This window comes from Rosa chinensis, chromosome 4 (assembly GCF_002994745.2).
Source record: "Rosa chinensis cultivar Old Blush chromosome 4, RchiOBHm-V2, whole genome shotgun sequence".
Taxonomy (NCBI): Eukaryota; Viridiplantae; Streptophyta; class Magnoliopsida; order Rosales; family Rosaceae; genus Rosa; species Rosa chinensis.
The window spans coordinates 64657403-64674091 of NC_037091.1; the positions used below are offsets into that span (position 1 = coordinate 64657403).

Sequence of the window (16689 nt, forward strand, 5' to 3'; positions counted from 1 at the left end):
AGGTAGGTATACCAATTTCTGTAGGAATCTAAGTGGCTGTGTTACAATTATCAAATTAAATTGAAGCCATTCTAGGTCCAGGTTGGGTTGTTTTATATCAAGACTTACCTTTAAACTAATTGACGGTATAAATTCTTACTTTTGATTTTATTTTGTGCAATCAGTTAATGTTGGTGTAAAATTGAGTAAGTTTGTTGTATATCGTAAATTTTATGTGACAGTTTGTCTGATAACGTGCATGTTGAATGATTGTTTGATTTGGATTAGTGTTCTTGTTCTTTTTTATCCTATTCATTAGGGTTTAGAACTTAGTTTCTAAGTTTAACCTCTTATAAGTTAAAGAGCTAAGTTCTAACCTACACGTTCTAAAATAATCGGTCTTAAATTCTTAACATTACTACTAGACATCAGAGCTAATGAAGGAACAATAAAAGAACACCAGGCAAGCATCTCAAAGATCAAATATATAGCCCATAAGGAGAGAGCATACTAGTGAATTTGTTTAGTGCTAATAAAATGCAAGTAATGATGAGTAGCTCCAATTAAGCATCTCAAACTCCAAGGATAGGAAAGGAAGCCCACCACATAATCTTTAGTTTTTGCCAACTAAAGGCATGTACTACAAGAATGCTCACAAGCTTTAGGCTCTTAGCTTTGCTAATTAGTTAAGCTAGCTTAGGATCCCTAGCCATGATTAAGAATTTAAGACCACATTTGAGAAAGCAAATACATACTCTGTTAAACAGCTGGCCGTGACACAAATCATGGGATACCAACTATTCCAAAGTCTCCGAACAATAATCGAAGAATTGATCAAAAGCCAAAGAAAAAGAATGGGGGAATGGGAGAATCAACATAAATATTTGTGGTGTTTGCGATGATCATGATGGTGGTTTGAGTGTGTTTGAAATGTGGGACACCCTGTGTCGTCTTCTTTCTTCCTCTCCTCCTTTAACTTTCTGCTAGCTCCTCGATCCCTTTCTTTTTCTTTGGCTTTTGATAACTTCTTTACACACGCTCAGATCACCAACACAGTAATAATAATGCAGGTAGCATAATCGAAATCAAACACTGTATTTATGACAAGCCTTTTCAGTTCTCACCAGAGAAAAACTCAAAGTTTTGAGCTAGCCAGCCTTCAATTATTGTCATATATTTTGCTGGCAAAATTAAGTGCACGTTTTTCTTCTTTCATGCGCATGCACTGGTATTTCTAGACCAAGCAGCAATTCCTGCCTGCCCAAAAGATCACTAATCTGTGTGAGATATCTCTGACTAGTTGAAGCAAAAATTCTTGATGGTGTATAATTAATAAGAGTTTGTTCCTTTGTTTAAGTACAGCCACGAAATAAACACAAATCAATTTGGACTAATACAAGTTCATGTTCAGTTATGATGCTTTAGAACCTTGTTTGTCATAGTCAACATCAACTATACGTACCCAGTACCGACTTTGGAAAAAGGAAATTCAAAAGAGGATTAAAGCATTAGGTATATATCCAACCAAAACCAAAGTCTGAAAAATAGAAGAAATTCATAACTGAGCCCCCATGGGCCATTGCAATGTGCTGTTCTTCCTTGACCCCTAAATCTCAATGGTGTCTTTTATTTTGCCAGGAGCCCACTGGCCCCTTGCGCAAGCAACAATTGACCTAAGATTCAAATCCTGATTTAATTGCATGGCATGTTGCAGCCAAGTGCCTGCAGGGTCACCATTGATGATTATATCTTATATTTCAAGGAAAATGCATTCAAGCCACTATTAATTAAGAGGTTTAGAAACCGAGAAAGCATAGGAGCTTCAATTTTTGCCAAAAATGGGGAGTCAGGTGCTTATTGTATGTTCTTTTTTTAGATCAAATAAATAACTTATATACAACAACTGATTTATTGTGAGTCGAACTCACGATCTCGCAATTATAAATAGGAGACTTATGCCATGAGAGATTTTATTGTTAGGTGGTGGTTTGAAATGGAATTTGGGTGCATTTTGCTGAATTGGCCAGAAAGAAGTTGAGGCCCAAAACATCACAACTAAAGAAGTAATGATGAAGGAAAAGATCTCAATTGGGAGACGAGAGAATAGAGAGATGGTCTGGTAGCAAGGTCAACAGGTAAAGAAATCATACAAATTACCAATGAAATCTCTCTCCATCCAATTCCAAAAGCAACGGCTGCCACCAATACCAAAGAAGATGGTAGGAACTAGGAACCAAGAAGAAGAAGAGGAGAAACCATAGCAATAGTAAATTTTGGGATTATGAAACAGAAACTACTTGGTTGACAATATGAAAAAGGTGGGAAGATTGTGCAGGAAATCTTTGCTTCAGATAAAAAGCCTCTGCACAAAGCATTCATCTATTTGCATAAAATTGAAAAGAAGAAAACCGCAGAGAAGTCAATATATAGTTTCTGAATAAGAGGAACAGAAATTCATTCACTGGCAAAACAGCAAACTTGGTGGCTCTAAAGTCATCCCCAGCATCTTTGAAACAGAGAGTCTATCACATAAAGAAATCCATACAAGCGTATCTAAAGGTACAATTAATAAACACACTCATAACACTTTTATTTAGATTCAAGATGAACAAATGAACGTAACATTGTTAAGCTCGCTCAATATCTAGACATATATGACATGAAAATAGGGTACATGGCATTAAGATTAAGTGATATAGGCTCCATAAGGATATTATATCATGCAGTTGGGTCACACAATCATAATGAAAACTATGGCTCGATAGGAGTCATGGAAACTAAAAACATCATAGAAACTAACTTCCTACATACATCAATTATTTTGAAACGAATCATTAATAAATTACCGCCGATGCAACCCTGGCACGAAAAGTTAAAAATCTGAGAACCAAACTTTGATATTTCTTCATCACTCTCTTCAAAGCCTTCAATTGGCTGGCATTGAAAAGCACAAGCTCTTTGCAGCTCCTCAGTAAACTAACAACACTGTCCTGATCAATGCGACAATGATTCAATGACAACTTCTTAAGATTTGGCAGTAACTTCACAATCATCGATGCCTCAACTTCACAAAGACTAGTATGATAAACCGTTAAATCCGTAAAGCGCTTGCAGTGAGCGCCAATTTGCACTACAATTTCATGCAAAACCTCAAGGCAGACGAAATTTTTCAACGTTAAAACCTCCCCGAAATGTCCACTAAAAAGTCAGGCTTACCATCCATTTCATACTGGTCCATGATGTCCAACATCCCAAATCCCAAAACCAAGCTCTCTAAGAATTTCCACTTCCCAATCAACTGTGGAATAACGTGAGAAGTCTTGAAAATTACCAAATCATCTGGCAACCATGCATTTTTTAGGAAAGGGCATGCATCCGAAACAAACATCAATCCTTCTTGGGTACAGAAGTCCGGTAGCTTAAGTTGAGTAGCTAGTCCATTGCTACGATTAACTGCAAATTTCACAAACGCAGTGATCGAGAAACGAGTCTTATCAATTCCACATTGGTCTATAAACTTATCATAAAAGGGACCGAAACTCCGAGGAAGAGGTTCCTCAATCTTATTAGCAACTGTGAACAAAGGAGAAGGCATAAAATCTAGAAACAAGAGATTTTGAAAGCTCAAGGGATTGAGACTTGTAGTGTACCATGATTTGCATATGAAAGGAACTGACAAAAAGCAGAGACTCCATTCCAACTCTCATGTTAAGCAGTCTGTCTCCAAATCCTCCCATCTTCGGATTTGCTCATCTTCCATCTTCCATCTTCGGAACTCTAAAACCCTAAATCCTAAATGCTCGCTTCTAACGGTGGAACTCACCCTAGATCGTGACAAATGAAATCAGAGGAATATGAATTTGTTGGGAGTTGGGACAGATGGATCGAGATAAAACCTGTTGTATTTAAGTGTGGGCTAGGCCAGAGTTTATGGACTTATTACCATAACAGAGTTGTCTGTGGGCTGGGCCAGAGTTTATGGGCTTATTACTACAACATAGAGTAGTGTAATTGCAGATTTATGTAGTTAGGTAATTTGATAGAGAGAGCCCATAAGCAGTTGAAGTTTCTGATAATAAAGGGAAAACTAGAGCTTGAGCTACCGAGTAGACTCCATTGCAGCGAACAAGAAGATGAAAAAGACGATCAAAGCTGTTCACTAGAGCACTTCTTAAGCAAATCCATGCCTGCTGCTCTTACTTCCTCTCCTCCCAACTTCTTATTCTTTCCTGTATTTTTCTTTTTAGGCAGTTTAAAAACTGAGAGTTTGAGCCTGTCGTTCTTATTGGATACTTGATACTAGAAAGTTTTCATATTATAATTGTTAAAATTTCTCACACTTATATAAGTACACTAGTACAGCCACCTAATAAACACAAATCAATTTTTGAATTAATACATGTTAATGTTCGGTTAGCTGGCGAGAGAATCTACATGAAGTCTAAAAATGCAATGCGCCAGAGAGAGACGAGTTTCAATTACATCAAATTTTATAAATTGTATAAAACTAATTATTACATCTACTGTTCACTCACCGAATTTTACATCAAATATATGTTCATCCCGAACTCCATCCATCTCAGTGACCAAATACCAAAACCCATTTTGCTATACTGACCAAAATACATCAAAACCAACTTCACGCGTGGATTGACACCTTTTCTAATGTTCAATGTGTCATCAAAGTAGGCCTGTGCTTCCAAAGGGGTTGCTAGTCTGCGGTTGATGAACAGGATTTACAGGAAATGTCCCAAACCCAGTAGTATCACCAAAAGGATTTGATGCTGCGCCCATCATCACATTCTGATGTGGCGGCGGATAGGTGGGTTGGAACGGACCGAAGGGATTGGACTGTTGTTGAGCCATTGCCGCCATTTGAACTGCAGGAGGGGCAGCAACATTGTTTGACAAAGCAAACGGATCTTGTACCTCGAATGGATTTGGGGCAGGTTGTCCATAAACAGGTTGTTGAGAAGCCCTGTACTGGCCTTCATCGTATAAGCTGTTCAGGGTAAGGGAGTCCAACCCGCCAGCCTGAAAAGGATTCAAACCATGCAATTGATTACACAATGATATACAGAAGATCCCGGTTACTTCAAAGCCTGCCATTTATGTTGTTACTGGTTCACTGGTTCACAGTGAAGAAAGTACATAATACACAATGTCCAGTCTAAATTAGTTGCCAAATCTGAGACTCATAACCAATTAATGATGCCTCTAAAACATGTCACAACACTAAAAGCCCCAGGCCAAACAAATTAAAATAACAGTGACATGGATAACAGAGCAAAGGATAAAACAAAAATTATATTAAGCATATGATGGGCCTACCAATTGCCTGTCATTAGCTGATGAAATGTCGGTACTTGGAGTTGTGACCAGGGCAAGTTCCCATCCACTAGGATCAAAATCTTTTGATTGCACATTGAATGTTGGAGCTGCATTTGTTAAGTGGGAGACAATACAAAGCCACAGAATCAGATATCAAAATAGCATTATTTGACAAGTGAAGACAAAATAAACAAATAAGAAAAAAAATGATTACCAGTTTCAGATGGTACTATGGCTAGAGCCAAAGCATTGCTTTCCTCAATGGCAGATGCATCACCTGTAGCAAAGTCCAATCCCTGCACCCACAAAAGAAGTTCGGAGAAGACAAAATGGATACAGAAAGTAAGAAACTTCAAAGAGCAAAAAGGAGCAGAGCATGAAACTTTATAGTAATGCATCTACCAGTAAATCTCCAGTAGCCAGGTTACTTTGAGGAGCAGGAGGAGGAGGTGGTGTTGGTGGAGTCGCAGTCTCAACATCAGATTGTGCTAGAAAGTCTGAAGGTAGCTGCTCAGGTTCATCACTAGATAAGTTTGTGTCTTCAGGTAGAGGCTCCTCTGGTCTATATGTCAAAAGAAGCTGTTCATATTACCAGGTATTAGTTTTATATTCCATCTCAATGACTGGATGTTAAATATAATTATACTTCAGTTGCATCAAAATTCAAAACACTTGGGAAGCCCAAAGAAACAAATCGATTAGCATCATTTTGTTCAAGAAAGAGAGCAGGAATATATATAGTTTTACCAACAAGTTTTCCTGTTTTGGCAAAGAAACAGAGAAGAAGTATATACTAACCAATGGCTCAGTTGGAACATTAACAGCCCGTGGTGCTTCTCTTATATATTCTTCCATTGTTGTAAGGAAGGACTGAGGAGGCTGATAAATGAGAATGGTAGTTAGAATACAATGGGAAATGAGAAAAATAGGGATTTAAATACAAGCCAGGGGTTCCCTGTAAGACCTCTCTCAAGACAGGAAACTGGAAATTCCTAGCAAGTTCCAACCCTTTGCAAATTTCATAAAAATCAGAGAGACCGGCAGCCTGCAGCAAAGAACAAGATATGATTAACAGAGCAGTAAAAATCGAAACTTGACCTTGAATCATCAATAACTGATGTTGAAGTAAACCAATTTACGACCAGCCCAAAAAATTTAATCAACTTATAAACAAAATCAAAATGAATGGGTATCATAACCTGTTGGCCAGCTCGCTTATAAACATCAAGGGCTTTAACCGCTTCATGTCTTGGCATCTCAAAAAACTGCAACAAAAACCAAATTTCAGAACTTAAGAAACAAAAAGCCATTTGTTCACTTGTATATGCTTACATAACATAACCAAGCTACCTTATCAATAAGATTTATAATTCCATCATTGACAGCACAATATATTTTAAAGCTCTCTTTCAGTACCTGAACATTGCAGATTCAACAGTCAGATATAAAATCAAATATATTCAATTGTCTGGTATTCTAGATTTACCAGTTTGATGGTTAAAGCTTCTTTCAGTACCCCATACCCTATTAAAATAACAATTTTGATATCTAGGACTATAAAAAGATTTTAAAAAAAGGGGTGATTGTGAGACATACCAGCGCCAGTGCGTACTGTATAACATAATTCATGACAGCTGCTCCTTCTGGCTGCAAATTCAGAATGCATAATCAATTTTTTTTGCACATAAACTTTCTACACGTATACATGTATATACACCATACAGTATCTTGAATATCAAGATTCAGAACATGTTTGGGTGAAGTAGACAAAGCACAAGTTCAAGATACACTACCCGGCAACCAATGAGGCGATACAACAGCTGCTGTAAAGCAGGCAAGTGGTCCAACAGTTCTTCACTATCCAATTCTCGAGTTCTACTGTATCCCTGTGAGAATAAAAGAATGGCAATAAGCAAACAAAAAGAATGGAATTGTGATTCTTCAGCAATAACAACCAGAAAAATCCCAAAATACTTTAGCATTGCTGCCACATCAATCAACAAAACTTTCTGTTTTATGCCCAACTAATGCTCCCACATCAATGAGGTTCGGGTTACCTAATGAGTTACCTAAAAGAAAATGCTCCTATATTATCCATTGTCATAAAAAAAAGGTACTATAGCTCATATGGTAAGTAGTTAAGTACCTTCTCCTGCGCCTGGGCAGGTCTTGGAAGACGTTCAGCTTCAATGTCATACTTCAGAACCCTAAAGCATTCAAGTCGTTCCTCTAAAAACAATGCGTATGTACGCACCCAGGCAGAGCAATCCCAAGCTACAAAAGGGGGAAAAAGAAACCAAACATAAATTCAAAGTTATAAGCATATTTCTACTTTGTACAATTTGGAATTCAAAATCAAAGTGATCATTTCAAGTACATGAATTGATAGCTAGTAGTGAAAGGCAAAATAGAAGGACAGAAAAATGAGAGAGATTAAGGGTGTTGAAACTCACCAATGGGACTGGAGTCGTCTTTAAAATTAGAAAGCTGGAGAATACGTCCTCTCTGAGAGAAATTTACAAGTTCTTCTCTGAAGGTAGGATCACCCTCCCTCAAAGTCCTATGAATAACTATCAGCGTTTTTAAAGCCACCTGCCAATGCCAAGCATGGAAATCAAACAAAATGCAAAATGATGATGACATATGCAGAAATCTTTCGCAAGTTGCGACTACACAACGACATCATTAACTAGCTACACACTAGACTAAATGGAAAAATGAAGAACTAGTGCAACAACAACTACGAAAGTAGGGTTCCTAACTGCTAGACCTATCACTACTTCAACCGACATTAGCATATAGCCATATAGTGTGCACTAACTTAGATACGTCTGCGAGGATTCCTACTGCAACTAAAACGAGATCCACACACACAAGAACATGTTCTATTCCCAAATGAAGTCCAAGAAAACCACATTATCAAGTCCAATACAAAACCGAAATCAAAATGTATCACATTGCAATCAAAACAAGGCAAAAGCAGCAATACCGTCCAATTGTGAGTCTTGTTCAATCGTCTCGAAAGAGCATGAATGCAATAAGCAACATCTGCCCGGGGACGAATCGCCGACGTGGCAAACAGAATTTCTGCACCACCACACAAAATTCCTCAAAATTCAACCAAGCACAAAAGAATCGAAAATCGAACGGATCTGAATGAAGAACAAGAGAAAACCTACTTCTGAGGTGTCTCTCCTTGGGAGGACACTCGACGTGGTTCGTCGCCTTCACTATAGCAACATCCAAATCCTAACCAAAAAAAAAAAAATTCACAAAATCCAAATTTAGACACCAAAAATTTTCAACTCAATTTCAATTTCGCCTTGAATGAATGAGAAGGGAAGGAAGGGGGTGGAATTTACGGCGTAATCGCTGTTGACGTGGGCGAGTCCGACTTTGGTGGTGTCCTTGAGGGCGCCGTAGGCTTTTCTCCACGACTGAAGCGTCCCCATTCGTCTCTCTCTCTCTCTCTAGATCGGCGGCGCTTTCTCTCTCTAGAAATCGAACCAGAACCAGTCGTTGCTTCGGTGACTTGGCTTTCAGGCCTCGTTTCTCTCTCCGATCACAAAGGAAAGGAGGACAAATAAGGAATCAAAGAAAGCCGAGAAGGAGGAGAGGGGATCGCAGTGAAACGGCGTCGTTGGTGTTTTATTCTTTTCTATTTTTTTTTTTCAATAGGTGTAATGTAAGACCGGCCAGCCTCTTTGGCTTTTTGGCGGCCCCCTCTGCTTCGGTGTTGTGTCGAGATGTCATCATTGACATGATCAAATTGTGGTCCAACATTTACCGCCATACAAAGTAAAGCACATTGGTGTCACATTTTCATATATAATAATACACATTTACCTAAGGTAATGTAATACTTAATCTCAATACACATTTACCATGTTTATCGCACTTCGTAAGCCTAAAGATTAATCCCTCAGCGCTGTGAAATGTTCCAACTGTGTATTGCAACACAATGTCTGGATGACAACTTCATGAGTCGAACACAGGTAGCAAGGTTTTCAAATCAAGATGCTCGACTAGTAAACCACTTATTTAGGATTTACGGATTCATATAAATATAAAAAATAAGACAACGCAAGCTCATAAATATTGTTTTCTATTCTTACATTTAGATTTAAAGATTATTAATCTTTCACTTCTAATCGGTACTATGTACAGAATGAGTTAATATTTTGAGCTTTATGTAGACTTAATTGAAGATGCAAGATAATTTCACTTATGCATTAAATTTGCCACATGTTTAATTTAATCAAGAATCACATATCGAAAACTTCTACGTATTCCAGAGCATGATCGAGCTTTTACTTATAATTCTTACACAAAATCTGTTAGAAGGTCAGAAGAACAATGTTATAAAACAGAAGTACTTCTGAGAACCAAGACGGTGCCCTGAGAAACGAGTAATGTAAGAACAATGAGTAGCTGGTCGGGGACAAATAAGAATAACAAAGACTACCTGCACGTGCATCTTGCTCTCCAGAGTCCAGCCACTTGCCAGAGGCTTCAAGTTTTATTTTCCAGAATAACTAACCAGGGTGATAGATTCTCTTTTCGTTTTTCAATAATTATTGCACATTATTGGTTCCTTAAAGATTCAACATCTAGAACAGTTTAATCAAAAAACATCTAGAACAGTTGAACAGAAAAATTTCCAGAAGCAAAAACATTAATTTGACCAAGGAAAATATTTAGGTGGTCCGCCCACCAATAATTTGATTTGAATTATGAAACTCGATCAATCCTTGAACTAGGGTCAAAGAACACCAACTGGTACTTGAGTTTAGACCATGTAGTCATTCTGCTCCTAGCTAGATGATAAGTTTATTGGTAGTGAATTGTTCATGACAAGAAGAAAATGTTCGACAAGAAAATAAAGTCAACTTAGGGTTAATTCGAACCCAATAACACTTCGTACAATTCTAATCAGATGAGCCAATGAGATAGTTTTTCATTACTGAGTATGAAATTTATATATTTTGAATAGCGGGAAATAATATAACAATAGCACTTCATACGCTTCTAATCCAATGAGCTAAGGAGATAATTTTTCGTTACATATTTAGGGCACGTTTGATTCACAGAAAGTAAACATCAGGAAGGAAAATTTGTTCAGTTCTTGTGTTTGGGGGATACTAACAGGAAATTAAGTATTTTTCCTTAAGGAAGAGAAAATAAGGGGAATAAGAGAAAATAAGGGGGCAAGTGGTTCATTCCAAATACCAAATGAATCACTTTCCCCATTCTTTTCTTGCATTTATTACTCACAAAACATTATTTTATTGCATTAATTACAAACGTTTTAACAACTTTCCTAAAGTTACCAAACATTTGAATGGAAAGTTCTTGGGAAATTTTATTTCCCTTCTCATGGGAAACACAATGAAATTACTTTCCTTTACGTGAAACAAACGAGGCCTTAGAGTATTGTACAACGAGAGGCAACATAAGAATACAGCTCAACTTGGTTGCCATGGAAATTTCATTTGTATCTAACATGTTGTAAGCCAAATGGGTTTGACATAGTTGCGCTCCTACTGATCTACAAAGATAGAGCATTTGTAGTGAAGTACACTTTAACAGAAAATTAAGCCTCACATAATGAGGTCATCAAGAAGTGGGATGTTTAGCTTGATGGCTCCAACCGCAACTAGGAGTGAGAAAGCCCAAATTGGTAGTATCCACAGGAACGCAAATTTCAGAATATTTTTGCCTGCAAAACCATCAAATTGAAGAGCCAGTTTGTCATTTTCATCTTTCACTACGACTTTTGCCAAAACATAACCATTTTTAACAGAAAGAAGGCGAAGTAAAAGAAAAAGGATTACCATTGGAACGGAACCCTCTTTCAGTTTGATTGGTCACCCACTCTCCTGTCTCCCGGAGCTGCTTCTCCACTGGCCCTTCAAACTTGCTAAAGTTCATCATCGACATGTCGAATTTTGCGTCCTTTTTTTCTTCCACATCCCTATAAAAAAGAACACATTTTCACATTATCATTAGTCATTACACAATGCAATAGTTGACATGAACGCTAAACACGGTGGAAGTGAGGAGCTTACAAGTTGTCAGCATCGCGGAATCTTCCAGCACCAATGACACGTTCAATTTCGATGACAGTAGCCTGCTTTGGCTTGCGGCGTTGCCAATTTGGTTGCTGCTTCATTCTCGGCAATGATGGAGTTGTTCTGCTGCGCAATGGAAGTTTGGTGGTGTTATTATTGGCATGGAGAGATGGTGGTGGTGGTGGTGGTGGTGATGTTGAGCCATTGTTGTTGTTTGGAAGAGAAGCATGAGCAAGGTTTTTGGTTAGGGAAAGACAGGAGGATAAGCTAGACATTGTGGGTGGTGGTGGAGCTTCTCAACTGTCTATTCTTTCTGGAATTATTTAGCACAGCTCTATTGGTTTGCGGCGTTTGCCTAGAGCATAAAATATCTTCAAAAAGTAAAAGTAAAATAAAATTACAGTAAAAATAAAAAAGGTTCTTAGCAGGATGAAATTGTTTCATAAATGGCGCTTATAATCCCATTAATTTCTTGTTCCTGAAATCCTTCAAAATGAATGACAATTTTGGCACTCACTAAAAAGATGACAACTAAATTTGCCTTCCGATTAAGGGTAGATTTCGTTCAAAAATTATGAACCTTTTGAGTGAAACTATATCACTGTGATGTATACACTCATCAACTGTTCAAAGATGATAAAATTGAAGAAAAGGATCATAATTATAAAATTAAGCAGTGCCTTCCAATGTAGGTAGAGTTCTCAGTAAATGAAGTGCCCGTCTCCACTGTGGTCTTTCTGATAGAATTATTCTGCGCAAAACTGGTACAGCTCCAGCAGCTAGAATTGCCGAATGGTTCTCACTGTCCATGCTCAGATTATATAATATAGCCAAACATGCTTCGACGGCCCTCTCACTCCCTTCTTCAATCAGTTTCACTAAAGGAAATATTCCTCCCTCTGCAGCAACGGCTCGAGTGGAATCAACCACCCCTTCAGAGATTATTCTGTTGAGTTCTATAACGGCAGCTTCCTTTGATTGCGGAGAGAAGGAGGTTTTGAGCTGCTCCATGAGTCTGGGAATGGTCTCGTGGAGAGTTACTTCCATGTTGATTGGATCATCGACATTTAGTCTGGGACCAGAAAGAGAACCAAGTTTCACCAAACAACCAGCAACCCAATCTTTGTTGCGAAGGGGAATATCAGACTTGAGGATATTACAGAGCAATTTGGTGAAATGGGCGGAATCTATTTTTTGGCAAAACTTCTTAGAGTCGAGCAGTTTTGTTAGTAACCGGGAGGCTGCTGATATAACAAGACCGGCTTCTTCGACTTCAAGGACATGTTTCCCTGGCTGCTGATAATCTACTTCAGATTCCATGTCTGCTAAAAACCACACAGAAACAGAATAAACAAAATGAATATTCAACTATGAAAACGTCAAAACATCAAAATTTCATAAAGCAAAACCAATTACAGGATAAAATTACCATACCTTCAAGGGCCTTTTGTTGGAATACAACATCCAAACCAGATTCTATATCTGCTGAAGTAATAGTATCCATGCTTGGGTCAATAACTGTGCAGAACTCAAGGATGGAAGCCGCTTTTCTTTGTAGTCTCGGGGTTGGGGTCTTTAATATCTCAAGAAGGCGAGTGATAACCCCAGAATCAAGCACAGCCTCCCTGCATATTTGTTATAGGAGGAAAGTAGCATTAACTGATTGTTCGTCAGAAAAAGTTCAAATGATACTTCTTTTCTGGATAACAGGACTGAGAATTCAAATTACAATAAATTATTTTCTAAATAGAGCACAATCTGTAAGAATTGATGCATGAAATGTGCAGACACAACTTGAAACTTTACTTGGCCGTTTTCTCTCAGAGGACCAGGAAAGCAGGCACTCAAACACAATGACATGCAGAAAGTACGTTGTCATGTGAAAATTTAGAAAACATTTGCATTCTGCTCATTATCATTTTCCTTGGATTAAAGTGGAAGAATACATGAAGCTATAAGACATAACTTCCACTCTAAGAACAAATATAATATAATAGAGAAAATGGTTCTACTAAGTAGAAGGAAGTTCTGCAACAAATTGGAATAAAAATTAAATAAAAAGTGGGAGATGAAACCTGGGATTTGTTTTCAAAATCGGTGTATGACCCACATCTCTGGTTATTCCTTTGGAACCATAAGGGCCTCTTGCAGCATCCGAACCCTTTTCCGATCCATTTACTGGTCCATCATAAAACTGGAATGAATCAACATACTTGGTAAGCCATTTAGTCAATTGATAACTAAAAGGTTTGAAAAATATAATCAAGAGGTGATTAACCAACCTTTGACTTCATCTCTTTACTAGGATCTAAGATCCGCCCAAGAGTATCCAAGGTCTGCATTGCAGCAATTATTCAAGTGATCAACTTAAATAATCGTTATTCATTTCCCAGAATAATCGTTGATAAAATAAAAAAACATAATGAACGACCTTTTCCATCAATATTTCAGGGATCTCTGGGTTCTTTAAAATATTAACCAAAGGATCTAAAGCACCTTCAGCTTCAATTATCTGGCAAACAACATTGCTGCACCAAGCAAAACAAGATCATATTAACATCAATTATTTGCAAGAGGCTGTTCATGGAAGGAAAGAAAAAGATCAAAAGAAGAGTCTTAAGTATATAGTATATATGCAAAATAAGGATCATGTGTGAGTGTTTCCGATTTGCAAGCAAGAAAAAGAGGACAAGTGTAAATGCTTCATTTGCGCATATATGCCAGAAGAAGTTTCAGTTGTTTTACTGTCCGTACCACAACTGACATGAAGATTCATTATATAAGCAATTGTACAGGAACCAACAATAATGGCATAGGATTAAAGAGGCAAATGGTGAATGCATACTTACCTGACAGACAACCTCTCTAGAGCCTGAGTTGCAGCTAGTCTGACAGCATCATTCTTACTGTTAAGAAGCTGAACTAAGAGCTTAACTGCCCCAGCTTCCTTGAATGCTATCCGCATATGTTCATTTATAGATGCATCAGCAATTGACTCTGCAGCTCTCACTATTGCTGACTCGTCTTCAAGTCCAAGAATCAAAACCAATCTAGCAACCCCGTCCACCCATGGCAAAAGTGTGAGTTGTTGACCAGTTGCTAATTCAGACTGTTTCTTTTCATCGTCCATTTCAATGGCCCCAATACGAGCCAGAAACTGTTGCTGCGTCCGTCCAACTACTGCATTCATCTTTGCTTCCTCTATGTTTGCCTTCTTATCATCAACATGTAATCCAAGGAGTAACTCAGAGGCACCAAACCTGGAAGGAGTTTTAGAAGTCTGCTCAATCTGTGTACCGTCTGGCAAAGTAGGCCATGAATAAAGACCTGGTCTGAATGACTTATAAGCAGCTGCACCAATCATGGGTACCGGAACAAGACCTTCCTCTAGGATAGTAATTCTATGATATCTATCCTTACATAGTTCCAACAGAGCATTCCTTGCCTCCTTTTTAATTACTTTAGATCCTTCAATGTCAGTTCTTAAGAGTTTTGCCTGCATAAATATCGAGGAGTTGGTCTCTAAATATCACAACCAAAGCATCAAAAAACAGAGCATTACTCACTTAAATTGCTTAGCTTTGTATAAGGAGTGACACATATAAGATGACCCAAATCACCTATTACATATGAAATAAGAGGAAGTCTCACCAACTGTGGTATAACACCAGCTTCAACCATAATGCCGTGATTAAACTCGCTTAATGCCAAATTTGCCAAAACCCCTCCCGCCGCTTCCTTCACCTTGACGTCCTCATCATCCAAGGACTTAACCAGTAACGGCAAGAGATCACTGTTAGCAATCTTCATTCTGAACTTCTCATCTACACTCAAGTTCCACAGAGTACATATAGCCTGCTCCTTCACCTGCACAAAAATCTCATCACAACCCACCTCACACTTGTACATCAACAAGTACGCAGATACATGTGACACACACCCATCGACCTTTTACCTCAGAAGTCGTGGAAGCTCGAGTGAGCAACCCGGTAATCTCTTCAATGGCTCCACTGTTTGCTACCAAATCCCTATACGAATTAACTAGAGCTACTGATCTCAAAAGACCAGCAGCAGCTTCACTAGTAGAGCTGGACTCTGATCTTAGTAAGTTCAGAATCAAATGTATGCAGTCAGGAAACTGCATGATGGCATCAATATACTTCTTCCCGCCAAGTGAATATTTCCACAGCGCCACTATTGCTTGCTCTCTGTCAAGAGAGTCATGGTCCAGCCCAAGCATCCGTATAAACAAGGCTACATAACCATCACCAACATTCGGACCAGAAGAAGAAGGTGAAGGGCTGGTCTCTCTTTCTTCCATACCCTGAGCATGTAGGTTCAAACAACAAACAAACAATCAGAGAATATTACTAATTACAGATAATAATTACAGTGCCGAAACTACCGTGTGTGTATGATGACCAGCGTCACCATCGTCACTAGTGACTCTGGTGAGGAATGTGCGGTGAGGGCGTGATTTGGGCTTGAGGGTTTGGAAATGGGCTCGAAAGAAAGAGAGGCGCGGTCGTCTTCTTCTGGGTCTTGAGGTTTGAGTTGCTGTGATGGGGACGAGGAGGGTCGTGTTGGAGGTTAGACAAGGTTGGAGAAGGAGATGAGGGAGCTTCAGTGTAAATGGTGCTTGGAGTGTTGGGGCCCACATGATGAAACTGGAATTGGAATTTGAAGATTGTGTTGGGGGGTGGTTTTAGAAGACAGCCTTGTTTTCCCAGTTGTGGTTCGTTTCAGGAATTGATGACGATGCTCTGTCTGGGTTTGCCGTATTGCGATTTGCCTTCCGCAAAAGGGTTTCTGACCGTTCTATACTTCTATAAGGAAAATGTAAATTAAATCTTTTACCGTGTATTTTTTCACTTTCTCATTTTCAGATTTATTTTGCCAAATTCCGAGGTTTTTTGCAAAATTATTTATATGTAACTTGGTTTGTAACGTTTTTAATTTTCCGCTCCTATTTGTCTGTTGTCTAATCTCTATCCTAACAAGTCATTGGTAATTTGGTTCGAGATAAAACCAACCTAACCAATCTTATTACATTTAATCATTTATCATTCGTTCGTTAAATTGTATTATTCTACAATTGTGATGATATATAGAAAATAAGCTTCCGAAAATATCAAGAGTCAATTATCTACCTTCATCACATAATCAATTGCTTAAAAAAATTAAAACATTTTTTTTTTTATGTACATGGCATTCTAATTTTATTCACGGTGACAAAAGCAACCCAAATCACAGATTGAAATTGTGTTTTTTATAGATTTTGTAGTAAACATAAAAAATGAGCATGAAA

The 16689-nt window shown here is 38.2% G+C and overlaps 3 protein-coding genes across 4 annotated transcripts; all 3 read right to left on the reverse strand.

Annotated features, from left to right (window-relative positions):
- Positions 1 to 4410: 4410 nt before the first annotated feature.
- On the reverse strand, positions 4411 to 8972 carry LOC112198520 (putative clathrin assembly protein At2g01600). Its single transcript, XM_024339663.2, has 15 exons — positions 8673 to 8972; positions 8490 to 8559; positions 8300 to 8397; positions 7764 to 7902; positions 7457 to 7584; positions 7104 to 7196; positions 6907 to 6957; positions 6661 to 6726; positions 6510 to 6575; positions 6275 to 6355; positions 6109 to 6189; positions 5713 to 5889; positions 5525 to 5606; positions 5311 to 5417; positions 4411 to 5013 (listed from the first exon to the last, which is right to left on the reverse strand). Exons 1-15 carry the CDS (start codon positions 8760 to 8762, stop codon positions 4660 to 4662), a joined length of 1683 nt encoding a protein of 560 aa, XP_024195431.1. The 5' UTR covers positions 8763 to 8972; the 3' UTR covers positions 4411 to 4659.
- Positions 8973 to 10662: 1690 nt separating this feature from the next.
- On the reverse strand, positions 10663 to 11713 carry LOC112197533 (probable NAD(P)H dehydrogenase subunit CRR3, chloroplastic). The gene is made up of 3 exons (XM_024338260.2): positions 11379 to 11713; positions 11145 to 11284; positions 10663 to 11029 (listed from the first exon to the last, which is right to left on the reverse strand). The coding sequence occupies exons 1-3, from the start codon at positions 11654 to 11656 to the stop codon at positions 10911 to 10913; spliced, it is 537 nt and encodes a 178-aa protein (XP_024194028.1). The 5' UTR covers positions 11657 to 11713; the 3' UTR covers positions 10663 to 10910.
- Positions 11714 to 11894: 181 nt separating this feature from the next.
- Positions 11895 to 16192, reverse strand: LOC112197532. Of its 2 annotated transcripts, none has more exons than XM_024338257.2 (9): positions 15787 to 16192; positions 15337 to 15705; positions 15033 to 15248; positions 14231 to 14877; positions 13813 to 13909; positions 13664 to 13717; positions 13457 to 13575; positions 12816 to 13006; positions 11895 to 12706 (listed from the first exon to the last, which is right to left on the reverse strand). In XM_024338257.2, the coding sequence occupies exons 1-9, from the start codon at positions 16039 to 16041 to the stop codon at positions 12051 to 12053; spliced, it is 2604 nt and encodes an 867-aa protein (XP_024194025.1). In that variant the 5' UTR covers positions 16042 to 16192; the 3' UTR covers positions 11895 to 12050. The 2 variants fall into 2 exon arrangements, with proteins under 2 accessions (XP_024194025.1, XP_024194026.1); XM_024338258.2 differs by having other exon boundaries at positions 11895 to 12703; positions 15787 to 16191.
- Between the last annotated feature and the right edge of the window lie 497 nt (positions 16193 to 16689).